Source organism: Pezoporus wallicus, unplaced genomic scaffold, assembly GCF_028554395.1.
Source record: "Pezoporus wallicus isolate ANWC-B61680 ecotype Strahan unplaced genomic scaffold, APGP_CSIRO_Pwel_v1 contig_6999, whole genome shotgun sequence".
In the NCBI taxonomy this organism is placed as follows: domain Eukaryota; kingdom Metazoa; phylum Chordata; class Aves; order Psittaciformes; family Psittacidae; genus Pezoporus; species Pezoporus wallicus.
In genome coordinates this window covers 595,244-622,449 of record NW_026640180.1, presented here as the reverse complement: position 1 = coordinate 622,449, position 27,206 = coordinate 595,244, and the positions used below count along the sequence as shown (strand labels likewise).

General features: G+C 38.1%; 1 protein-coding gene and 1 long non-coding RNA gene across 2 annotated transcripts in view; one reads left to right on the top strand and one right to left on the bottom strand.

Moving 5' to 3' along the window:
* LOC130603872 (uncharacterized) overlaps positions 1 to 27,206 on the top strand; it is a 94,613-nt gene that overhangs the window by 61,551 nt on the left and 5,856 nt on the right. The window contains exon 2 of the long non-coding RNA XR_008973307.1: positions 15,887 to 16,046. This is a non-coding gene — a long non-coding RNA (uncharacterized LOC130603872). The remainder of the gene's footprint in view (positions 1 to 15,886; positions 16,047 to 27,206) is intronic.
* Positions 653 to 27,206, bottom strand: part of MMRN1 (multimerin 1) — a 43,390-nt gene continuing 16,836 nt past the window's right edge. Inside the window, exons 2-8 of the mRNA XM_057417956.1 lie at positions 27,072 to 27,191; positions 25,214 to 25,320; positions 19,729 to 19,821; positions 15,880 to 16,053; positions 9,016 to 10,992; positions 2,442 to 2,588; positions 653 to 1,318 (exon numbers count right to left, since the gene is read on the bottom strand). Of these exons, the coding sequence (XP_057273939.1) occupies positions 897 to 1,318; positions 2,442 to 2,588; positions 9,016 to 10,992; positions 15,880 to 16,053; positions 19,729 to 19,821; positions 25,214 to 25,320; positions 27,072 to 27,191 (3,040 nt within the window). The 3' untranslated portion in view covers positions 653 to 896. The remainder of the gene's footprint in view (positions 1,319 to 2,441; positions 2,589 to 9,015; positions 10,993 to 15,879; positions 16,054 to 19,728; positions 19,822 to 25,213; positions 25,321 to 27,071; positions 27,192 to 27,206) is intronic.

The window sequence follows — 27,206 nt, the reverse complement described above, 5'->3', positions numbered from 1 at the left end:
AGATTTATAGAGCTCAAACTTACAAATTACTATGATTATCTCATTTAATCTTGTGTACTTTATAGGCCAAAGTTCACATGCTAAAATCTGTGTGAAGCAAATACAACCATGCTTGCCCAAAAACCTACCGCCTAAGGAAAACCCAGCTGTGGTGTAAATGCTTCAAGCAACATAAAGACTCCACCAAATCCACTATATTCACTGCTGAAAATGGTACCTTATTTCTAATCTGTATCAACACACAGCTTCTAAGTGTTCCCTCTTGTTTTTTCTGCTAGATAAAAAAACAGTTTGTTATTATACTGGTTACATTAAAAATCATGAATCAATTAAACACTAACATCTCAGGGTATGAATTCTGTATTATATGCAATCTATGATTCTATGTGGTAAATAGTGTCAGGCAAAATGAAAAATGAATAGATTTTTTCCAAACAGAATATATATACATGATTATCACTTGATACAATGAGCTAAGCAGTTATCCAGCATCACAGCCATCAGAATCTACCCATCATCTTTGGTATGCACTCAGGTTAAAAAGGAATAATCAAAACCAGCTATGATTTGTCTTGAGAACTGATCCTCAGCAACCTTGTGTTGTTTTTTTTTTTTATGCAATGTGAATGTAGAACATTGTCCTGGGTTAGATTAGTGCTTCCCAGCCACGTTTTTATAAAGAAAATGCTTATTTTTTAAACCCATCTCCAACCTGTGGACTCCCTAGATGTGAAAATGACTACAACCAAGCAACTTCTTGGACAATGAGCACTTTAAACATCATCACATTGGTTACTTTGAGAAACTTATGGCTGTTAAAGAACAAAGTATTTAAAGGCAAAGGTAAATTCACATGCAGGTTGTTTCATTTGATGGTGTTTACTTTTATGGCAGACTTAGGTACGATACAACAGGTAACCACTAAAGGTAGTCACAGGTGGATACTTGGCTGGTATAGAGCCAGTTGCCAGTCTGAGCCAGACTTCTTGACCATAATTTAACTCTAATAAAGCATTTCCAGTAATTACTCTGTCAGTGTACTTGTTACTATTAATATTTTCAGCCTGAAAAGTGAGTTTGTCTATTCCATCAATGACCAGGTAGCCAGAGGCACGTGGACTAAATGATTCAATGGTATATTCAAAAACATAGACCCCCAGATACGGAACGTGGAACTTCCCAGTTGCTGGGGCAAATGAAGCTCCATAGTTGACATCCAGATTGTTAAATCTGATGGGTCCTGGAGTCGTCATTCCATATGTATGAGAGGCAAAAAAAGCCACCATAGGTGCATATCTGTATGATCCTTTTGAAAAATCTGGAAAAGAATAAAGAAAAATTTCAAGTAATGTATAAAGGTAACTTGGACCAGCCAGAAGATCAAAAGCAGCTTTTCTGAAGTCACATCACCCAGTAGCTTGAGCAACTGAAACATCATATTTCTGCATAAACACAAAGTTGCTCTGTATTTTATAAAAAGTAGTTTTCTTCACAATTAGTGCTAGGTGGATCGACAAAAGAATAATTTTAGCAACAGCAAGGGAACTTTATGTTTGTCTATACTATGTTATCATTAAGGAAGCTACTATTTTTCTTTACTTTCTTTCCTCCACCCCTTCCTCCTGAAGTTTTTCCCACCCCAGGATCTCTTTAATTGTTCCTATGTGTGCTGAAGCCAAGAATTTTCTCCACAAATCATATGTAGACACTAAAGAGGTTTAGCACTCCTGATGTTAAATGAGGAAATAAGTATAAGCTTTTCTCCTCAAGCTGAGCCTGCACACTATGATTCCCTGCCAGTGTACAAATGATTTTATTCACTATTCATATGCTGTCATGAGTAAGAATCAGTCAAATAGCTGCTAAAAGCTGCATAAAATTCACATTCCACGTGGCCTGGATGTAAATGATTTATTTGTTTTCTAGATTGAATAAGCACAGTTTCCACTTTTCTTTTTTGAAATATCTTTCAAAGGCTGCATCCTTGGCTGATGAAAATCAGAGGCATGCCTAAAATGACTTCTTGAGGCCATAGTCCCATGCATCATTGTAGCTACATGTATTTATACAGCATTTACGGCCGTACTGAAGCTAGTATGCCCCAGTGATGTGATTTTACCTCCCCCTTTGAATTTCATGATACCATGTTCAAATACATCTATTGCACACTCTCCCACTCTGTGCAATTCACCAGGGAGCTTTCCAGGTATTATGACTGGTCCCAGTCCAATTTAATCCCATCATCTGGTCATATTAAAGAAAGAGATCACAAGTCACCCATGGGGACTGATGTCTTCAGCACCAAAACACAGGACACTACTACTTGAGTTGGTACTCATTAAAGTGAAATTGAGACCTTTGACCAGCAAATGCTCTCTAATTAGGCCCTGAGGCAGAGGCCTGTACTGCTAGCATATTGTGCTACTAAATTCTGTACTTGCCGACACTCAGAGAATTGTCGTTCACCAGCTTCATGCTGCAGTTGGCTCCTCCAAAGGGGTGGCGACAAGCACAAATAAAGCTCTGTCTGTCATTGATACAGGTTCCTCCATTCTGGCATGGGGAGCTGACACAAGCTGAGTACTGCCCTGTGATAGAGAGGGAGGAAAAGCAACAACCTCAGCTGCAATGTCATTACAGTGACATTCCCAAGATTTCAGCATTTTGGAAAGCCTCTTTGTCAACTCATAAAACCAGTGGGATTTTTGCTCTGTGAAGGCCAACTTCACAGCTTGTCCAGGCACTTCAGATCATTTGCTAGCTTCCCTCTTTGCCTGAACACAGTGTACCCTCAGACAGCCTCCAGGACATAGCTATATAATTACATACCTATCTAATCATATACCTGGATATACCTTCAAGATATACCTATAGCCTCTAAGTATTACCTAGAAATGCTGAGGTCTGCTCATCTCAGAAGGTCAAGTACACGTAGTAAGATGAAAGATATTACGTATACAGATCACACCCAGCTGATATGGAGAAATGTCAGTCCAGTGCTGCTAAGCTCTGAGACAGTGACTACTGAGTGTAATTGCACAATGTGTTGTCATAGCAGTTGGAGGGGAAGAACATTCAAGCCATGTTAAAAATTAAACATTCCTATGAAAAATTCTGAGCATAGAGCATTCCCATATATTTTAGAAAGTCATATATTTTTGAAAACAAACCTTTTCTTTCCCAGGAACTACCATCAGAGCTCTGGAAATAATACTCCACACAGATTTACCAGTGATGGTAAATCTAGATTAGTAGGTGGGAACTGAAAAGCCTTTTATAAAAGGGTCTACTTATTGCCAGAGGAATGTTGACGTGGATCTTCACATAGATACCTCAGTAATGCCTATAGTTATCTTCAGATTCCCTTCCAGACATTTCACAGAATCCTGCATTAAAGCAAACTATGTCTATGAGAAATTTCATTTCAGCAAGCAGAATGCTAAAGCACATTGTACAGTGACACTTAAATTTGCACTGATGGAGCATATGGACTTAAAGAAATCCAGTAATTTTTTTCACAGAAAATAATATCCATCCCATAATGCCTGAAATAAAGCAATTTAGGACTGTGATGACTGGGGTCACAGTAGAGGCAACTGGACATGAAGAAATAATGTTTTTCTTCTCAGATAATAGTTTCACTGCACACTTAATTGACCTTATTTTTTACTCATAGTTACCAAGCATCCACAACATTTCTGTCATATTTACCAAGCATCCACATGTTTACCAAGTGTGAAAGGAAAGCATAAATGGCAGGAAAACAGCTGATTTTGCTGACTGTATCATATTCCCAAAATACAAAAGCTTTGTCTAAGAACAGGGCAGACTGTTGGCTAATTGGCCTATGCTTATCATAACAAGAAGTAAATCTAAGAAACAGGAAAAAGACCACAAAAAGGAAACGATAACGAGATTGAGACTAGTGTTTTAACAGTCTGCTGAGGGATAAGTTTGGCTGAACTCCATCTCGGAGTTAAATCAAATTCAGACATAGCTTTACCTACAAGAAATTAACCCTTCCATTGCAGTATTGCTTAACAGCAGCTGGGGAGTGTGCTCCATTTGCTAAAACTAGAAGAAGCTGGAAGGGGGTTTGTACAAGAGTTTTCAGAGTTAAGAGGCAAATGCCTTTGCTCCCCACTGAAAAGGTAATCTCTGTGTAACTTCCATGTAATCTTACAATAGTATGTTCTTGCTGTCATTTCTGGCTATGGTTGCCCCTCTGCCCAGTATTTTTTGTTTTCCTTCTCCTTCCTGAAGGGCATCCTGAGACACTATGTGCTTATTTTCTGCTTGGGGTAAAGATGCCAAGAGGTTCAGATTAGGAAAGAATTTCCTACTATAGTGCATATCCTATTTTCAATTAATCTTCACAACTTAGTATTGTAGATGAGTAAAAGAGAGATACTTTATAAATTAAATTTGCTTAAATTGCAGCTATTAATAGCACAGAATAAACTGAATGCAGCTGCTATTTATTCTCCGTATGGCAGGACTGAGCAGAGCCAGTTAATGCTGAGTTTTGCTACTCCTTGAGAGGGCAAGCAGCCAGAAGCTCTTTTGGGAAATACACTGCTGTACAAATAGATCTTCAACCAAATAAAGAAGCTCTGTCAGTATCTACAGGGGTGTTGTTTAGAAGCAAATCAAATATTCAGAAATTTAATGGTCTCTTTATGGAAAGAAGTGATTCCAGTGGCTCAATTTGGAAATGTCTGAACAGGAAGTAACTTGCCAACGTTTTTCAATATTTAGTTATCTGTAACCATCTTTCAGGAAGCCCTGGGAGACTGGAGTAGCCTGGAAGCCTGCTAACCATAGGCTCACACAGGGTCAGACGGGTTGTCAGCCTACAATTATTAATCACCTCTGGCTTCACGCTCTCAAGTCTGACAGTGATAAAAGTGATGTGCTTCCCCAATAGCCTAGATGCAAGGAGTGCCAGGGAGCTGTGGGAGAGAGGCAGCCCCACTGGGGCTGGTGCCCGGGAACTGAGGGTGACAGTAGTGCTGGTGCCTCACCTGGAGTGGTGACAAGCAAAGCATAGCAGGTCGATTGTGGTAACCAGGGTTAGTCACAGTCCAGCAAGAACGAAAAGGCCTGGGACACTGGCTTGAGCTGATCCCAGGCCCATAGGCAGGGTGTGCAGTCTCAGGGCTAGGTCAGTATGCCCAGGGCAAGTAAGGCTGTCAGTACATTTGGGACTCTGAGAGGGAATTCAGTTATAAGTGCTGTGCAGGGTGTTTACAGTACAAAAAAGTGCCACATGGATAGTGGCTGAGCCATGTCATTTGCCAGCTCCCACAGGACCTCTCATCCTATAGACACATCTCATAAGGACTCATGGACCTTCATGTGCACCTTCAGGTTCCTTAGATAGTCTCAAACCTGATCTCCTACAGGTGGTGCTGCATTCTCCCATTCCCCAGCTTTGCCTTTTCAGTGTGCCTAGAGCATTTGCCAGTGAAGACCAAGGCAAATGTCCTGGGTAACCAGGTCTTCTGTTTCCTTCTGGAGAGAGCCCGCATTTTCTCTGGTCTTCTTTTTATCCACATACCTACAGAAGCTTTTCTTGTTGCCCTTGATATCCCTGGGCAGATACCCAGGACTTTGGGTTTTCTAACCTGACCTCTGGCTGCTCAATTTCTCCATATTCCTCCTAGGCTACCTGCCCTTGCTTCCACCAACTGTAGGCTTCCATTTCGTATTTGAGCTTGCCCAGGAGCTCCTTATTCATCCATAAAGGCCTCCTGGCATTCTTGCCTGACCTCCTCTGTCACATAGAGCTTGCAAGAGGTGATCCTTGAATATTAACCAGCTTTCTTGGGTTCCTCTTCTTTCAGGTCTTTATCCCATGGTACTGTACCAAGCAGATCCCTGAAGAGGCCAAAGTCCACTCTCCCAAAGCTTGCTACACACCCTTCTCACTGCCCTAAGGACCTTGAACTCCACCATTTCATGGTCATCACCAGTTCCCCCATGTTGGTGAGAACCAGCATCGCCTCTCTTCTTGCTGGCTCTTTTGTCATACCACCAACACTTTCCAGGAACTTCCTGGATTACTTATGCCCTGCTGTGTTGTCCCTCCAACAGATATCAATGTGGTTCAAGTCCCCCATGAGGACCAGGGCTTGTGAGTGTGAGGCTGCTCCTATCTGTCTCTACAGTGCCTCATCTACTCTTGTCTTCCTGGTCAGGCAGCCTGTAACAGACCCCCACTATAATGTCACCTTTCCCTGCACATCCGTTAATCCTGTCCCATACACTCTTAGGCAGTTCCTCATCCATCCCCAGGTGGAGCTTCATGAACATAACATGTTATTACATACTACATACATAAATATAACATAGCTGCAACGTCAGTTATTCATGTTGATGGGAAATCTGAATAAAAGCAAACCACAACTAGTACAAGACAGGCAACAAGAGACTGCATTCACCTTTGCATGGCAGCCTCTAGATTCTCTTGAGAACAGGCACAGCACTAAATGGCAATATGAAAATGGAACTGAGCAAAGCTGCCCTCATGCTGCATCACACATTTCTGCAGCAGAACAGTTCATTGGAAGGTAAGAACAGACATAATCCATATCCAAGACTAATAAAAATCTTACTGTATATTGTTTCTTTAAAAGCTGTCACCTCCCCCTTTTCAAATGCTTGAATCTGTCTTAAGACCATCATTTTCTTATTCACCCCAGGTTGCAGATACAGCTCAATATCAGGAAAAGTGTTAGATTTTCTGTCCCTCACACACATATTGTAGCCTTCAGCTGATATACACCTTTTTTTTTAATCCATTCCACAATATGGGAAGTCTCCAAACCTGTATGTCCCTTCATATGGAATGCAAACTTGCATTCTTTCCCCTTGATTTCAAATAACTACTAAGTATTACTTCAGGGCCAAATCGTGAACACATTAAAGCCAAAGCAAATCCCAATCTATTACATCAGGATCAAATATTGAACATACTGGAATCAATGAGAATTTTCATTCACCTTTTTCTAGAATTTTGTTCTAATTGTTTTTAATTGAAAAAAGACAATCTAAGATCAAATACATTTTATAATTAGCCAGTTACGCCTTGGGGTTTCTTCTAGAAACTTTAGTAGAATAAGCACATATCTCCGGATGAGCTCCTGGAACTTGAGAGAAAAAGCTTTCCTTGAGAAGTAAAATATATCCAGGCTGATGATTGATACTTGTTAATTAGAATAATGATCTTTCTTACTTCTTTAACTTACAGTAATGTAACGTATGAATTTGCTAGGCGTGAAATATCACTGAGTGCAAAAGCTCATTACTGATGAAAAAGTCTGCATAAACATTGCTATGTAGAAATGTTGCTTAAAAATAGGGCTTTTCAACATCTGCACTTTCTGTAAGAGTAAGCATACTTCCAGTGTTATCAAGTGGGTATTTATTAAAATTCAGCATGAAATAAATAATAAATAGGAAATATATTAATTCAATAATGTGGAGTAAAAGAACAGAGCAGGTGGCAGCTTCCTGCGCTCCAGGCAGGTAGTACTAGTGACATTTTCCAATAAAGTAGAAGACTCCGGAAAGATTAAAGGCATCATATTTCATTTCCCCTTAATTTTAATTGTGATCAAGGGTTTTGAATTTCCATCCTGTGCAGTGGCACAAACAGGCAGAAAACAGAAATGACTGAAAAATAATTGCTATTTCTAATATCAAAATATTCAAGTTAATTTATAATAAGAATTTGGGAAATCTTGGTGTGACTGCCTGTTGGAATAGCTGTCTGTCCTCTGTTAACTGAAATGAGAACCAAGGACTGAAATCCTTCAGTAGGGATGGCTTTCAGCAGAAGTCAAGCTACTCATGGGACTGGGACTTCATAAAGGATCCTTTCAACTGATCACTGAAAAGTGCCTGTACCTAAGACAGAAGGAGATGAGGGAAGAAAATGGGGAGAAGAGGCGTGAAGAGGGAAAAGGAGATTGCCCATGGTCTTATCACATGAACAACAGTGGTAGCTCTTACTGCTCCTACATCTGCTCATAACATGGTGCAAATATAGTTCCAGAAATGTTTGTAAGTTTAAGAATACTTTACAGAAAATAGTTAGATACAGGTCTTCAAAAGTATCTGGACATCTCTCTACCATTTAGGATCTGTCTCACTTATTCTAATGTGAATTAGAGTCCTTCGAGGATTTCTAGAAACTTAAATCACTCATCATTTTCTGTATTTTTCCAGAAATTATATTTCTATAAAATATTAGCTTACATTACTAGTTTTCACTCATCTGATTCCAAAATTCATAATTCCATTACTATTTCTGTGAATTCATCCACATGAATTCATTTCATATAATGATGTTTGAATTGAAGTTCAGAAGCAAATCTCACTCAAAACATCTTTTTTTAAGAATGGCAGCTTCTACTCAGCTGAGATGTTCTCTGGATGGACTTGAGTCAAACCTACTTTATTGTCTGGCCTCCTGATTCTGCAAGAACACACTGTTGTAACTGCACTAGTAATCTCAATGGATTACTGAAGGAGTCAGCAAAAGCCTCATTTCAGTGATTTGGTGTATTCACTTGCCTCAGGTTTTTTATATGCTTCGTCCCCACTGACACTGCAAAGTACTGACACAACTCCAGATTACTCTCCCAGCTTGCATGTTTTTTTACTGAAATTGCTAATTGAGATGCAGGCACAAAATTCTTGTAGTTTAGAGTTTGTCTAAATTGACAGTTATGTTTGAAAGGTCAGGTACTCAGCTGAGTGTGTGTGCATGCACATGTATCTTAAACTGATCAGATGTGAATTTCTTAAGGAAAATTAAATGGAGCTTCTAGATGTCTTAGTGCATCATCTTTTATAAGCAAGAGACTAGAGTAACCTCAAGTTCCTCTGAAACTCTCTTTTGCACTTTTTATTCACCTTCAGTCAAGATCTGCCACTTCAGTTCATCACAACGGTTACATAGGCCTTTATTACAAAGACTCTAATTTTAAGTACAGTAAAATGCATTACCTGGATCTATAGTATTATCCGTATTTCTCTGACTTCGGCTTGCCAGGCTCATGGTAACATTTGTTGCTCCTTTTTTCACTGGGACTGGTTTCTTCATAACTGGTTTCACCTGCTTCTGAAGTTTGGTGATGTTGTTCATAGCATTTGCAACTGATATGTCAACATGCTGGGTTAAATTTGTCAAAATAGCTCCTGCTCTTATTTCAAGCACAGATTCAATGAGCTCTCTGAGGCCTCTATGCAGGAGGGGGATATCTGGCTGAGCAAGTTTAATTAGCACAGGTATACTTGCATTCACTTTATGGATGCTGCTGTTAGTATCATGACACAGCCCCCAGGCCTCGTGAGCAGTCTTGTTCAGAAGTGGAATGATGTTTGAGAAGCGGATTGACTTGGCTTCCAGGGCCTTGATCCTGGAACTCAGTGTCTGGAGCTGAAGTGAGACCACTTGCTCTTTCTCTGTTGAGGCTGCTTTGGGTTTTTTCAGCGACGCACAGTTGTTTGACAAAAACTTGGAAATTTTTGACTCTACATTCAGAAGGCGAACCTCATGGTCCTTTGATTCCTCCACAGAATCAAGTAGCTTTTCTTCCAGGCGGCTGATATCTTGTTGTTGATTGTCCACTTTTAATGATGTATCATTTAAAATATAGAAAAGTCTTCTGAAATTGTGGAGGATAACTTTGTCAGACTCCTCATATGGAAGATCAGAAAGGGATGGTGCTACTTGTAAAGAAAATTCATACTTCTTGCCAACAAGCAGCATCCGGAGGGATTCATTCAACTGTTGAAATTGGGGAATGAAAGCCAGGAGGCTGTCCAGTTTCTCAGCTCTGCCACAGCAGACTTCAGTCTCATTTCTTAGAGCATGTAGCGTATCTTTCAGTACATAGTTATCTTGAATAGAATCAATAGCACTGTTTATCACTATCATGGTCTTGTTTAATCCTTCTTCTATTTCCATGGAGCATTCATTAATATGACTTTCAAACAGTTCCTGATAAGCCTGAGATTCATTTTTAAGTCCTTCCTGAGTTTTGGAAAGCTCCTTAATTGCAGAACTCATTCTGTTAACAACAGCAGTGAGGTTTTCAAGCTTCTTGTTGATTTCTTCAGCTTGAATTTGTTGTTCATACTCTGAAGTCAGACTAAAAGGTATCCCTTGTTCAATCAAAGGTTGGAGAATCTCCATATCATAACACAAATCATTAATTTGCTCATTCATTTTGTCCATCTTATTGTCCAATGGAAGAACCAGGTCAGAGAGACTTTTGTTTAGGATAAGCACATTCTCTTGAGCTGCTGTCAGCTGCATTTGGAAATCCCTCCTGCTCTCTGACAACATGTCATCACAGACCCCCAGAACAGAGTCTTTCTGATTTTCTAGTGCAACACTGAGATTGCTGATCTTGCTATCTTGGACTCTTAAGTCATCATAGATCTGCAGCACCATCATTCCTTGTTTCTTTACTTTCTCATGCAAAGTGAACATGTACTCTGTAACATTGTACTCCATGACTTTATCTGAAGGGATGTTTTGGCTTGAAAACTGTTCAACTGATAACAGTTGTTCATGAGCATCTTTCATTTCAGTAAGAGTCCTATTTAAAGATTCATAATAAATTACACTTCTTGACTGTTGATGCTCCAAGTTATCCTCCAAGGTTTTCTGCTTTTCCTGTAAAGCTTTTATAGGTTTGTCACAAGTGAGGGTCAGTTCCTCTTTCATCTGCACTATATGATTCTTTAGCTCCAGAATATCAAGCTTTGTTGGCCCATTTTCTTTCTCCTGAACAAATTTTTGCTGGGTTTCATTCAGATGCTTGGCTAATCCCTTTGTGTTTTCAAGATCATCTGACAAACTAGATATCGTCTTGAAAATCTGAGCCATGCTTTCTTGCATTTCACCTTGAATTCCTTTAAAGTGCTCTCTGACAATGTCTTTGACTAATTCGTTAATATTTCTGGATTTGAAACCTTTGGGAAAAAGAAGAAATAGGGAAACAATCAAACCAATTATAGTAATATCAAAATTTTTTTCTACAATGTGAGTAAGCACAGTGCTTTGCTGAAGAGATACACACACATCCCTGCCCCTATTTACCGATCCATAGAGCAAAATTTAAAGCTGATAAATGCAGAGAATGGATAACAGTATTTAAAGACTCATCCCTGTTTCTCCAAAATCAATGGCAGTTTTGCTATTATTTTGAAAGGGCAAACTCAGACTCTGCATGTGGTATCTCCTAGTTGAGCTGTTTCTGAACACTGAAATGGGGAGTTCTGTGTGCTTTTGTGGCTTGCTCATGAGAAAATGATGTATCCTTTCTCCACTGGGAAAGTAAGGAAAAAAACACTTGCTTTATCAAGGTTATGGTCAAGAAGTGAAAGAAGAGATTACCTTCCTAGTGTATGTGCTAAGTGATCATACAACATGCTATAGTAAGAAAGAAGCAAATAAAAAGAATAGCCTTACTGAATATCTAAAGTTAGCAACAAGACAACTGCTGCAAAAGGCAGACATTTTGAAGGTACACATCTTTAGTTAGTCTTGCATACTAACTCTTTAACTAGGAATACTCCTAGGAATACCGATCCTGAAAAGCACTGGGCAGAGGTGAACATGTGGGAATTCTGCTCCTGTGAATAACAACCCATCTAAGGCTATATGGGAGATGTATTTTGATAAGACAGTCATAAAACAGTGTTCATCAAGAGTGTTGCCACACTTCTCAGTTAATTAGAGCAGTAGTTCCGCTCTGGTATGAAATTAGATGTGTGGTTTTGATTTGTTTTTCAAAGGTAGCCCCTATGTCCAGCTAAAACATTTTTTTCATGTTTTTTCTAAAGCCTATGAACACTTTCAGCCAGCTCTTGTTATAACGGCTAAACCCTTCAGCCTCTACAATGCCTCCATGACCACCCGTTCTTCAATTAAAGCTGTATTGGTAAAGGTAGAAATTCTCTGTTGCCCTCCTCTATTTTCCTCTCAATTACATCCATACCCTGGATTTTATTGTTTCATCTCTAAAACACCAAGGCATGTTTTGAAACCTTATTTTAAAATACATTCTCAGGAAGAGCCGCAAAACGGAAGGAAATCAGACCCATGAAACCCAGCACAACTTTGGGCTCCAAGGGTGCAAAAGGATTCCAAATAAAACTGGTTTTGTTCAGCAAGCTACAGAGAAGCCCAGTCCTACTTCTGCTCAGGAGATCCATGTGAATTGTGTGTTTCCAGCTGGAAACAGATAAACTAGTTGATTATAATTGCTTTTTATGAATTATGACTCTCAGTCTTCATTATTTCTGGTAAAACGGACAGTAAACACCCATGATCCCTGAGGGATAAATCTGTCACTTTTTCAGATGGTGGTGTTTTTTTTCAAGGCAGGATTTAACAGGCAGGTGCAGTAAGTTTGCTAACCTAGAAAAGAGCCACTTCAGAAATATAGCATGAAGTTTCCTAAGCAATAAACTCAACTACTGTCAACTGTGGTCACAGATGCCACAGCAATTTTTGCACAAAATATAAACAAAATAACGAAGAGATAATAATGAGATTGCCTTTATTTCACTTTTTACAACCTCAACAGCAAGCAAATACCTGGACAGATGTATACCCATGAACATGCACACTTTGCACAAAGAGCTTTGTCAGTGAACTTCAGCGAAGGAAAAACAGTAAGAAAAGATACCTGAGAATAACGATGTCCTGGCAGCTGAGAAGAAGAACCAAGATATGAATGCAGAGTAAAATAACTGACATGTAGAGAAACCATTGTAACTAATGACTATGACTTGGTCGGGTTGCTTTACGATGCTGAAAAATGTTCTGTGCTTTAAAAGACACTAACAGCTGTGAAGAAAAGTTCAATGGCTTTGGAAAGAAACAACGTTACTCTACACCTTCTGTGAGGAATTAATTAAATTTCTCCATCTCAGCAACACATCTTGATAACAGACCATCCTGCTGCAAGAGGTCTTTCACAGGATCTATACTGGTATTTTCTTCCTGTGACAGTCAAGAAACTGCCATTCTTGCTCTCTCACATTCCTACTCTATTTAGTAGATTCACATCTGGAACATAGCTCAGCTTTGGTTTTTTTGGTTTTGTTATCAAGAGAGTGGAACTTGATAGACAGCTTTGGGTTTCCCTCCCTTACTTACTGGCTAGGACTCTAGGTATGTGGTAAGCAAGTGGTATTCCAAAGTTCACTAGGGTCTGTGGGAGCATGCCCTTCCACAGAAAGACCTGATCCAAACTTCTGCTGTAGGTGACAATTGGGTATATTCTTAAGCTTGAGCTGAGAATTTGTGAATGTAACTCAGTTTCTCTGTTGCTCATTTTGAAATAGAAAGGTCCAAATTACCTATGAACATTACAGATCTCTTGCACTTTCTATTAGATTATAAATTTTAATTTTAACTCTCTGGCTGAAATCCAAAGTGTGTAATTACTCTGTGTCAACATATACTCCCTTTGTAGATTCAATTATTTGAAGAATAATGTGCAAAATAAATGTATGTACACAGGAGACTGAGTTAAGGTCATATATCCAGCCGTAAATGACATTTCTGACTTGGGAGTGATTAACACTCCATTGTTGAGTTCATTTTCAAAGGAGTGTATATTTTAATAATGAAGAGGAAAGAAGTCTATAAAAGGGCTTGATGTGGAGTGAAAGGAGGAAGAAAGACTAGAGAGAAGTAAGCAGAGTTTACTAAATTAAAAGGAAACATCAAACTATTTTCTCTAAGTAAAAAGTAGGAACAGTCTCCTGAGTACCGAAGACCATTTTTAAAAATGCAGGTTTCACTAATCCGATTAGGGGATCATATCAGTTACTTCATTGAGTGTGGCTCTGTATAAACAGATGACAGGTCTGTGGGACCGAAGTCTATTTACAGAAGAAACCAAGAAATAACAACTTTGTAAATGGTACTGAATTTTTTGTTCAGAAAAACAGACCTCACTCCTAACAAACCCTGATACAAAGCTGGGCAGCCATAAGAATTTCTGTGGTAAGAAAACTGATTAAAGGATATGAGTAAAGGACCTGGGCACCATGGTAAAAAAATGGAAAAGCAGGGGAGGTAGGAAGTCTGAATAGTATGAAGCAACTACAGAGTTAACTGTGATTCAAAAACATGTTGCTTCAGGATGGCAGTGGTAGTGGGGAAAGTTGTTTTTTCCTTCAGGTGAACTCCTAAGAGTAATTTTTAGCAAGTCTGATATTCCTATACTGCACATCTGTACCAGGTTAGAGGACACTGTGAAAACTTCGTCCAGCTCCTGCTACTATAGGATGCTCTTTGCCCACTTGGAGTATGACTGACTGATATTCCCTGGACAGAAACTGCAGTTGCCCTTTGACATTACACATACAAGCCAAGAGAAACTCTAACCTTGCTCTCTCTCTCCTCCTCACCTCATTCCTGCTGTTTACCTGTATACAAGCCAAGAATAACTTCTATTGGAAGACTCACAATTTGAGTCAAGGAAAGTACTTGATAGCTGTATTTTCATTAGTAATTTGATTAGGAGATAGATGGAGAACATAAATCAAAAAAGGGCCAGCAGCTGGAGATTTCATCTAAGCAGGTATAATATATATCATTGCAAATAAAACCAATAAAAGCTTGAAACACATTTGCAGAGAACTGTGAAATAACAGGGTCTTTTGTACTGCATGTTTTAATTAGAACTTGGACCCTTAAAAATAGAAAGGGAATGAAGAAGCAGAAGTACAGGATGCAGCAAAAGAATGGTCTTGGAATAGAATGGAAATGACAGCTAGAACAAGTGGAATATAAAAAAGAATGAAGAGAAAGCAGAAGGGAAATGTGAAATATTCAAAGACAAATTAAGTGTATGCCCAAGGGTCAAGAATGCCATCTAGCAATATGTGGAGAGGTGAAAGCAGGTCACCTACGTGAGAAATGGGATCAACTTGATCCAGGGAACAAGAGGGCCATCTAGCATGTGGCACAAGCAACTCAGAGGACTGAACATAGAAGAAATAGGACCACACTTGGTAAATTTGAGGGATATACAAAAGCACTTAATGTTTGATTTATTTTTATTTCAATGTAAGAAGCTCCAGTTCCCTCATTTCATTCTCAAACAATAGGAAGTTTTCTGGATTCTAAAGTGCATAATACAAACAGTTTGGGGAAAAATTCTGAAACATGAGAAAAATATTGTATATTAAGGAAATGAAAGCATCAGTCTCAATCTGATTGTTAAGCACCATTTGTAGTTGGGAAACAAACAGCTGCAGGATTCACAAAGAATGAATGTATAATTCTAATGGTGAGAGTTTGCCCAGCCTCCTGATCCCTGTCCATGTCTCTCATCTACCACAGAAGAGTACAGATGTTTATCAAAGGTAGCTTAATATGATCAGAGGCAGATTATTCAGCGGGATGTTTACAATGTTATAGATACAACAACCACAGAATCCCTTATACATTTCCCCTGCATATGTGAATTATGTATTAGAGAATATTACTTAGACTTGATAGCAAAGCAAATAGTACATCCTTTAGCAGCTGCCATATAAACAAAAAACAAAGATAAGAATATTTGCAGAAGCTCTAAGTAAATGAAAATGTCTCGATTGTGGCTTAAGTTATCACGTAGATGATGCAGTGCCCAAGAATGTAAATTCTTTGTTACTACAAAAGACACCATAACAAATGTCAAAATAAACAAATCCCTCCACCATGGTATGAAACTAAGAGAATTCTTCCCATAAATGTTGAGCAATAGAACAGGATAGTTTATGAATATTTTTAGCATTTGTTTTTTTCTGACACCTTTAACTTCGTGAATTATTACATTAATTTATTTTTCTTACCTTTCAGAAAAGACTGCAAGTCTCTGCCCTTATCTTCATTGATTTTGCCTTCCAGAGAAGAAAGCATTTTGCTCACATCATTCATCGCAGCAGCAATGCTGTCAACCTTCTTCTGTAGAAAAGTCAGTTTCATCTCCTGGCTGCTAATCCTCTCATTCATTTTTTGTGTAAGTGCTTGGTCAGAGAACAAGATGAGAATAAAAAAATCCCAAACCTTTAAAATACTTGCGGGGAGAAAGTATAATTGACTTGACACACATTAGCTGGAAGTGGGGTGAAAAGTTTCTGAATTTTTAGTCTTGAGTGAATAATCTTGATTTTTGTCATGTATCGTACATTAGTGACATTCAGAAGCACAGCAGTAACTAATTACTGAAGCATCTGTATCCATTATAAAGTATTTGTAATTCTCCAAGAGCATTTTGAATGGTTAGCATATTTTAATCAGCATAATGCCATTTTTCCTCCACCTAGTATCCTACAGTATATTCAGTTAGTCTATCTCCTTTAGCACAATCACAAAAACCTTGATTTTTACTTACAATTTATAACATAACTTGATGAATTTGTAAGGCTTGTGTTTGAAGGAAAACATCTTTTCAGCATAGGGGTCACAATAAGGGCTTGTTCAACACAGCAACAAAACAGCTAAGAGATAAATGACTAGAATAATCATTAGTTTGCCATTCAGAAAAGATGCTCAACCTGTGAAGTCAAGTTTGTTTTAAAACCTGCCCAAATTGATCCTGACACTTGTAGTCCCTTCAGGTATAAAAAGATCTGGTTTTAAGACAGGCACCCTTTTAAGATAGGTAGTGATGATGATGGCCTTGGTCCATGCAAATTAGGACTCCATATGACTTCAGGTAGCCATCTGAGTTTGACAGCTGACAGGAATGGGACTTAGTCTGTGATTTTCAGAAGATGTTGGATCAAAATAAAATGCTTCAATTACTGTAAGCAAAATTACAAAAATCTCTTTACTTCCTAAAAATTCAGCCTAAGTGGCTTACCTTAGACACATGATATATTACCCTACATGATCAAGGACATACTATGGTTTAATAAACTGCTAGGCAAGATATTCTTTAGCAGTGCATACAAAAAATTTACAGTATATTTACAATAAAACAGCAATAGTATTGCTATTGATCTTGTGTCATTTTTGATTATGGCATCAGTGTCTATTCCCATGGCAGTGAACAGTTTTAACCAGGACTCATGTGCAAGCACAGGAGTGTAAAAACTACAAAAAAAAAAAAAAAAAAAAAGAAAAAGCAAGTTATATGTAAAAGAAGATATTCTTCTGACCTGACTTTTATTCTTCAGAATTCTAGTATGTAACAAATACATGTATCATATCTAACTCAACACATTTGGGAAAACCCTGAAAATTTACTGAATGCACGGCTCAGTGCAGATGAAGCATGCTGAACACCAGTGAGAATGCCCTCCTGTAAAGGCATGTTGAAATTCATACGTGGTAAAAGCTGGTGAATAAGGCTGGCTGGTTTAGATTAGAATATTAGTACCTTCAGCTGTTTACTTTGCCCATCATGTCTACTGACACAGATACAAAATTGTGTTCGTAACTCAACCACCTAGTTTAAAGTGTAGCAATTCTCCCCAGTGGCAATGTGGAGACAAGCCATTGTAAGATCTTTTTTGTCTGAATACTCTTCATCATAATACTGCTCTGTGACAAGCAGACACACCTGGACACTTCTGCTCCTGTTTGAATTGTTTTTATGAGAAAGTGATTTGAATTCTTTACTGGCTCATGCATAGTCACCCAAACTGATAACCAACCTGCCAGGTGCAATGCTTTCTTCAGTTCAGTTTCTGTCAGTCAAACTACACAGATGAACCTGAAAGTGAGGTTTATAAGTAGCATAGCTGCATAGTAGGAGCTGGAATTTGGCTTTTAGAGTCCTGGTAGTTGCTGATAGAATGACAGACCAGGGCTGTCAGTCCTGACACTGGGCTCAAGTCGTGTTCACAGGGTTCACAGCCAGAACAGGTATTTTTCCTTCTGAACTGACCCCATTTGATTTAAAAAGAACTGAAAAGCAATTAATATGGAGCTCTCCTCCTCCCTCCCCACATATATGGACATAAACACATACATGTGTACTGTCTCCATAAAACCCTGTGGCAGTCTCAATTCTGACATCCTGTTCTCCCAGTATGCGTGAATATCCCAGCACCAGAACACTATATTGACAACTGCAACACACATACCTAGGAACATAACTCTTCTTTTTATATGGTTCCATAAAATGTTTTTGAATATAGGCCAACTGCATGAGTGACAATTACACCATGGTGTGTAACAGCTGATGATTACACAAAAAGCCAGTGTAGACATTCGTAATCGAAACATCGACAGATTCAAGAGAAAAGAGAAGTATTAAGAAAGTTCAAGGAACATGCTTCCTTTACACTATCTTTCACATCTTGTCCAGCTGCTGGCTCCTTTCCCATGTAAACTACAGGCTCAATCAACAGGGTGTACAGAATCCTGTCAAATAACTTGCATTTAATTTGCCACCAAAAATATACCTGAAAAATGCAGCTCACTCTCTGTTGGGGGTTATATCACTGTTGGCAGTTCACCAAGTACAGACTTTCCAAATAATTCTGCATTACCAATATTTCTATACCCTCAAAGGCATACACATCTCCAGGTGGTACAAACTGGAACATAGTATAGGTTGACAACTACTTGCCTACCTCTAAATCATGGATACCTTTTCATAGTTCCTTTTAGTGAACACTTAATATTTAAATTCATGGTTAATTGGAATGGTCTGATAAACCATGATTGTTTCTGCTCCCAGTTTAGTGAGTGTGCAGACACACCTGGCATTAATAAAATTCCATTTCCATGAATACTTATGCAGACAACTATGAAATTAATTTTCTGGAACATTTGTGCCAGTAAACTTTAAATCATACAAATGGTAATGGAAAATAAATACAAAGGGAAGTGAGCACACTCAACAGTTCTAGAGACTAAGAGACGAAGAAGCTTTTCATGCAGCAGCCACCTAAGGTAACTTCTCAACATAGATCACTATTTGAATAAAAGCATTATTGTTACTAACCAGCTCTTACAATGCTGAGGTCTGTACACACCCTTGCAAGAAAACACTGACGTGTTCCAAATCCTCACAGTCTAGATAGGCTGAAGTAAACACAGTAGTGAGCAAATAGTGTAATAAGAAACAGTCCCAAACATCTGTATAAAGCTATAATCTGCCCTTGTGCTGTTTAGCTATTTGATCATCCTAGATAGGGTAGCTTAAAACACACCTAAGCTGCCCTTGCTAATGTTTGAAGCACAACTGTAATAGCTCTGAATAAAGCACCACTTTTTGTAATATGTAAACAACAATCACATATTCAGATAATACAGTTAATGTCACTACATTTACTTTTATGCCTAATGCTGGTCTATGCTACTCCTAGATTTGATTTGGGTTTGGTTTGGTTTTTTTTCTGTTTGGTTTTGGGTTTTTTTGTTTGGTTGTTTTGGTTTTTTTTTTCCAGTATTCTCTCTTTTACTCTAATATAATAGTTTAAATATTTCTATGCAGAATGACTTTCCTGGGTTTTCTTTAGTCACAAGACACTCTATAAATGCTAAGTTACTGGTACCTTTACATTCAGTTTCTTCTGCCTGTCTTTACCAGAGAAACATACCACTGAACCATGACTAGAAATTCTAACAGTTCATTCAGGTCCCTTCAGCACACAGGGATTTTTCCCAAATTGTTTTTGCAGTGACCTTAGTGAGTCATGTGGTCAGTGATTGGGTTAGATGTGATAGTAATTATAACAGCTGACCTGGCCCATTGGGGTCCTGAGGAGGTCCTGGTGTTCTCCCACTGACAGTTCTGCTGCTTTCAGCCTGGTTGCTGTGTATAAGTGATTGTTGTTCTTGAGCCAAAAGAGGGAGAAAAAGGAAAGGATGTGAGTGAAACACTGAACATGACAATCACGATTCCACAACAGTTGCTTTCTCTCTCTATTCTGTAACAACTTTATCAAAGCCTAATAATTTGCAGTGATTCTTTTTATCTGCTTAGTCCGTCTATAAGAGAGGGTTGGTATTAACATTAAAGTGTCAAAACTTGCTCTATAATGAACGGAATTTTGCAATCTCCAGGGCTAAAAAATCCTACAGAAGTATTTTAGATCAATATAACAATAGTACAAAAGCAAAACAGTGATTGCCAGCTGTAAAATTGATTATTACTTTTTTATAGCAACAGAATTAGGTGAATTGAAACTGATGATTTTTTTTTTAACAGATTACAGATTACACAAATCTTTGACCATATATATCTTCCTACAAAGGCAATGGGGATATTACATTGTTTCAGCACCTAGAAAACAGAAACATTTCAAAACCTCACCAAATTCCAACAAATATCACCTGAGATTTGCAACTGGTACATGCATTTAAAAACTTTATAAGGGGAGTAAGTTTTTAAATATTTCCTCTGGTTGTAACAGAAGGGATTTGCTGAGCTTACTTTACATCTCAGCCCAAAGATTCCAAAGCAATTTGCAAAAAGCTACAATACCATTATTATTATTTCAATATAACAGTTGGGAAAATTGAGGTTCAGAAAAATACCTTCACTCACAAAAAGTAGGGAACAATTGATAGGATAGCTGGAACTGAACTGAGATTTCCACCTTCCTGACTTACTTTTCCAGCCATTAGGCTTAATTGCATTGCCTTTGATTTCATTATTGTTAAAGGAAAAAAAAAAAGCACCCCCCAAAAAACCACAAAAAAAAAATATGCACAAAGTAGACTGTACATTTTCTACTATAAATTCAGACTAATTTTTATATGCTTGCTCAGTTCATGAAGCATTTTGAAGTGAATGTTGTTCCAGTTGGAACACATCTAAGGAAATGCCATTCGTGTGATTTTCAGTCTTTAGTACAGTACAAGCAGAATAACTTTGGTATGGTGACATTATTTTCCAATTCAAATATTAAGACTAGTTTGGCCATAATGTGAGTTTCCAAGGAAACAGAATGAAACACTGAATCAAGAAATTCCCTTTGTTTCATCAGCTTCTTAGCAGTATATATGGAGATCAATAGATTACACTTAAAGGTGCTGTAAGGTGGTTTATGTTGCAAATTAAGGGAGGGGGGGAGTAACAATTAGCACACAAACTCAAAGGAAAGGTCACTGAATTTATGGACTGAAAATTTCACAGAATTTATTTAAATCAACTGATAAATATAAAATCCTCAAATAGCTATTATTTCAGTAGCTTCAGTTATCCTTCTGTGGCATGGTTATTGACAGGAGTTAAATACTTGCATTCAGCCCAATTCATTACACAGGATTTATCAGATGGTGATGTGATGATATAATCTATGACAAGGGAGTCAGTTACTTGCATGTGATAAGGACCAGCAAATCGATGTTCTTTTATTCTTTCATTTACCGATCTTTCTGTTGCTCTAAATGTATTCACTACCACTGTTAGAACTACAGGCACCAGGGTTTTTTATACTATCCATCTTATCTCTCATCCTCCCTATTAAATCAATTGCCCCACTCACAACTTCACCTTGTGGAATACCTGAAAGCCTTTTTTAGTTTTAGTCACTTAAGGATTTTCAAGGATATATATATTTATGGCTGTGTGCTTGTTTTACTAATGGTTTAAACTGTTCAGATAACTTAATCTCTGCAAGATCCAGGATACAGTATCACTCTGTTGGAGCACACCAGTAATGGAGCAAGCCAAGAGTGCATTATGCCACTTCTAAAAGAGGCAAGAAGAGTAACCAGTGATACATACACACAGAATTCCTACAAGAATAAAGCATATTGTACAGTTATTAAATGTCATCACTGTAAAGGAAAGGTACTTAGGCAGCATTAGAAATTCAGGGGGTTCATTTGTGAAGCAAATTCAGGAGAGTCACCGGCAATATAGCTTCTACTATAGCATTCTTCTAGTGTGCCTCAGTCTGTTTCCAAAGGAAGTGCTCTGACACATCATACGGTGATTAAGTCTTATGTACTGCTTGGTCCCTCAGCTGAGATTCCCCATCCTAGATGCTGAAGAGCAGCAGATGTGATGGGAGCACCAGACTGAAACTCTAATATATGTATGCTTTAGGGTAGCAATAGTCATAAAATTATTTGCATGAGACCTTTTAAAAACTGGATATTCTATGTTCATTTTAAGCTAATAAGAAAATGTAATACAAAAATTAGACTACTAGACCCACCTTATAGGTGCCATTTACAGTAACAAAGCAACATCATCAACAACAAAAAGAAGCAGCAATTCAAAGTGCTGAGCAATGAGTTCTCCCAGTTCTGCCAGGAGCTTTGGGGTCTTCAGCACTTCTGGGTATCAGGTAATGCACACAGGAATTTAATATTAGGCTCCTATTATTGAATATATTGGTCTAGATGTATAATTTATTGACCCATGTATTTTTAAACATAGAATGAAAAATGATTTCAGAAAATATTAAAAAAAAAATGGAAATTGGATCTTTTTTTCTCAATATATTTTTGATGAAGCAGGAGTAGTTGAAGGAGGATGCCTGTGGGGGATTTGGTAGTTTCCTACCATTCCCTGTGTTTCAAGGGGAATTGCTACATTTTGTGTCTGCGGCTCACCCCAAGCAGAGGGTAGTACTCACTCCTGTGTGGAATATTTTACAGCCATCTGCTGGAGAAACGACATCACTACCATGAGAGAGAATTCAGTGCTAGCAATGGCTATGGCATTGTCAGCAACTGAGAACCAGCTGTTTGCTCTAAACCATAGCCAAGGCAGATGGAAATGAATTCATACATGTTAAGTCACCTCAGCCTCAGTCTACAGAAAAGCTGAATTCGAATACAGCATGATCTATATTTGAAGATGCATCTTCCAGTTCTTGAAATCATTTTTAACATGATAGTGTTAAGAGAACACATGTAGATGAGCAGACTGGATTTCTTACCTTCAGACATTACTACATGCACATTATTTTAATTTTTCATCCTTAAGATGGAGAAAATGAAGCTGTGTTTAATAAAAATGACATAATGAACTTTTCAACTCAGAAATTATAAACCCTTTCATCTTAGCAGTTTTGCTCCCATTTAGGCATTTGGTATTCCCAAACCAAAACAATGATGTTTTATTTGTTGAATAATCCATACTGCGCTGCTTCATGAGACCTGTAAGAAATTATGTCTGCATTTTTCCCTTAAAAAGTTTCATTGTCCATTCTGGACTAGGATCCATTTCTTATCTAATTTGGTCATGTGTTGCTGCATAGGAGGTAAAGTTAGAAACAGTGATCTGAACATGTGTCTTCCCAGAGGCTCCTTTGTCTCACTCACTACTACATTACCTTGAGAAGTATCTATAGCCAAGCAGTTACAATGAGGCTACCCAATATAGTTTACAGATGTCTTGTAATAACTATCAGATGGTGACAAGTGCTTCCTCCTGCCTAGACTGTCAGACTAAAATAGTTATGTATGATTTCACTTGGTTTGAGAGAGAAGTTCAACCAAAAGGCATTTCGAACTAGCATTTCCTACAAGCAAACAACATCACACTCAAAGTGCCTTCCCAAGGTCTAAACCATATTGTCAGAATTCCCCAGTTCTCTTGGCACCCTTCGATAAGAGTTCTGTTGTTGAGAAGATGAAGTGCAGAGAGGCCAAGTGGAGAGCACAGAGCCTCTGGAGAGCCCCAGACAGAGCTTACAACGTCTCTCCCCCTGTTGTTGTAGAAATGAAGTGCCTGAAGACAAGACTAGGGCTTCCAGCTGTTCAAGTTCATTAGCTGATATCCCTTCATGGGAATTGAATAATACAGCAGGGCTTGTGCTGGTGGTCTGCTCCTCATGGGAGGCATGATTCCAGAAGCAGGGAAGAAGAGCCTTTCTGACATAGCACCTTTCATCCCAATCTTTTTAAGCACTTCTACAAGCATTAATTAATTAAATATCCCAGTGCCCCTGTGAGATAAGTGTCATCTCAATTTTCTAGATGGGTAAACTTGCGTATGCAGATTATAAGTGGCTTTCCCAAATTATTCAGCAAGCCAGAAGAGGTTTGAAAACAGAACCCAGGAGATGTAATTTCAAGCCTGCTTCTGTAACACTTGACAACATTTTCCTTTATTCTTATTTTTATGCAGATGCCACTACAAATCGAGTTATACAGCTTTTTTTCCTGGTCAATGCTTCCCTGTTTTGATGCCATTTCAATTTTATCAGCTGTAGCCTCCCCCTTCAATAAGCATTTTTAAATCTATTTTTGCTAATGTTTACATTTTTTTAAAAGCAAACCTTTAAAACACCTGATCCATGCTCACTGGACGGCCTTGCTGACTGTGTCCTGCGTTAATATCTGACTCCACGCTCAGCTGCACAGAAGAGAATTCTGTGCCTGCTGTGGTTCTGGCTCTTCAGTATTGAAATTTCTCTCCTGGACGTGAATAACAGTGATTTCTCTTCATTCCTCTACATTAATTTTTAATCACAGCCTCTACTTTACCACTGCTGATTGAATTCCCTACCACATCTAATGGCCTTTCTTGTAATATTCATTCATTTAAAATATATATGCTGAAGCCATATCTTATTTTTCAAGGCCTGCTTGTTTAAGGCCAGCAGCAAAGAAATAGCTATTTTACAGACATAAAACTACAGTACACTGCCATACGTTTGATCACCAGGGCAGACGTAAAACGCTCTGTCAAAAAAGGGCACAATTTTACAGGGATTGTGTAATACCTAGTAAAATTCAGTTACTGTTAAAATGAACAAAGAAAGTCCTACTCAATTCAGAGGGAAACAATGTTGATATATTATGTTATCATACCGAAAATATACTCTTAGAACCTGAAAGCCGAAAGAGTCACAGTGCTGAAGATTAATTTTACAGCAAGCATTCAATAGAGGACCTGGATTTAATATCTCCATCACTGCAATATTCAGTAACTAAAAGGTCACAAGTAGAAACACCAAACACACTGTATGCAAGCTCCATATTAGCAAAACAGAATAGGACTGAAGATTTTGAGAAAAATTTATTTAGAGTTGTATTTAGAGTGGAAGAAAGGAAAGGACATTCTGCTTAGCTACTCTGGAAATTCATGTGCAGGGAAGAGTCAAAATCCCAAACATTTTAATTTACTGTGCATCTCTCCTGATTTAAATTAACAGGAGAGACTGTAATGATTTTCAGCAGAGGTATCTGCTCACAAGTCAGACTGCACTCTTTTTTCTTTTGTTGAAGTAACAAGTTTCAAATTCTTATAGCTCTACATACCTTTGGATTGGCAGCTTTGCCCACTATACCCAGGACAGCACTTCCACTCTAGTGATGTTACTATTTTATGTTTGATTCTGTAGGCTTGGTGTGTTGTTGTCTGGGACCTGCAGAACAAGAACATTTTAAACCTAGTTTAGGTGACCAAACTGGAGTTGTAGGATACCTGTATCAATTGCATTATGTTATCTTACATGTCAAGCATATCCTTTTGCTAAACTGCTTGAAACTAAAAGTGAAGCCTGACTAGGGTTTGGTGTTTCAACAGCAATCACAATTTTAATATTGCAGCCTTCAGACCATCTGCATAGATGTAAAAGGAACCTGATGTCTTTCTAGTGCTGTCAGACTTCTTTCCTGAATATCTGATTCAGGAATCAAATAACGCTATCTTTTTATGGAAGATATTACAATTAATATCTGCTAAACTGGACAGAATGAGTCAAAATACAGTTGTGATATATTGTTTTCTTTGAAATCACTGAAAAAAAACAATCACAATGAATTTTTACCACGCCAGTTAACATTTAGTGTACACTGGAAGCCTTCCATTTTGATTATTTTAACCAAGATTATACACACATTAATCCAATAAAGCGTGTTTCCACTCAAAGCTGAAAGCACTCAAAGCACTAGCTTTGCCTCTGAGAAATGGCTTTTTCAGCAGCAAGAACTCAAAAAACATTAAGATGAACTAAAATCAACAGAGTTCTCAGTTATTTTGCTGTATGCATGGTCTTATTTTATGATCAAACTATCTTATTCTGCATTAGCATAATCCATTCCTGAATGCATTTATAAGAACAAAGTAAGTGACCATGAAAGAAGTTAATCAGGAATAATGATTTGAAAAATAACTCTCCATGCAGAGAAGCCTCAGAAATTTATATAGGAGAAATGTATTTACAGGAACAGTACAAGGAGCTAATTTTCATACAAAAAAAAAACCAACAACTTGGAGTTATTGCAAATGTTCTAGATCAAATCAGAAAATTTAAAAAAAAATGGCAACCTTTCAACCATAGGGTCCATTCCATAGTTTTGAAATACAACTGATTTTATTTCAGAGTTACCAAATCCTAAGGATACTCTATTCCCAGTTTCACCTCAAAACTTTAGGCATGTGCTACCATACCATCTAGAGGACAATTCTTAGAATAGTCAAACTGATTTGTAAGAGGTTTTTGAAATATTTCAAGGGGAAAACATACTAGAATCTCTGTTCTGTTGTGCTGATTTGGATTGCCATTTTCTAGGCACAGGCACTGAAACCCAATTTCACTTACTACTGCAATGTGAAGTTTGAAGTATACAATGGGGCACCCAAACCACAAAGGACAATCTGAATATGTTTAGTAGAGACATTATTTACAACTTGTAACCAGGCCAATTACTTTTTCTAGGTTCACTGCGTAACCAAATCTGTGACAGAAATAAGCATCCAGCACAAAGATAATAAAAATATTTATGCCTCTTAGGGGAAGCCTTTTGCTCCAACAGAGCAGAAGCTTGGAAAACTGCACAGAAAGGATTTCCTTGCCTACATGCACTTTAAAGCTTTGTACATGTACACCTTCCTTTGCAGTACTCTGGAAGAGTGGAGCAGGCTTACTTGAAAACTTTGAACTGATCAGAGGGTGACAGAGTAAAGGCATGCCAGATCATGAGCTTTTACACTTGCTATAGGGACAATTCATGAGCTTTTATACTTGCTATAAGGACATGTGAAGATGAGTCCTGGAAACATGCTAATATGATCCCATCTGTTTTCATTTTCACTTCTAAAGTTATGGCTGTATGAATTATGCAGCTGGCAATAACAAACTTGTAAGTTCTCCTTCTTCCTAGTTCTACACACCTTTGAGCACACGATCCAATACACCAAATCCAAGGCTTTGCTCTGCCTGATGAGAAGGTTTCCAGGTTGTCCACTACCACTGTAGGTACGAGTCTGGTATGGACATAAGCACACCAGTTTCTGGAAGACAGAGAA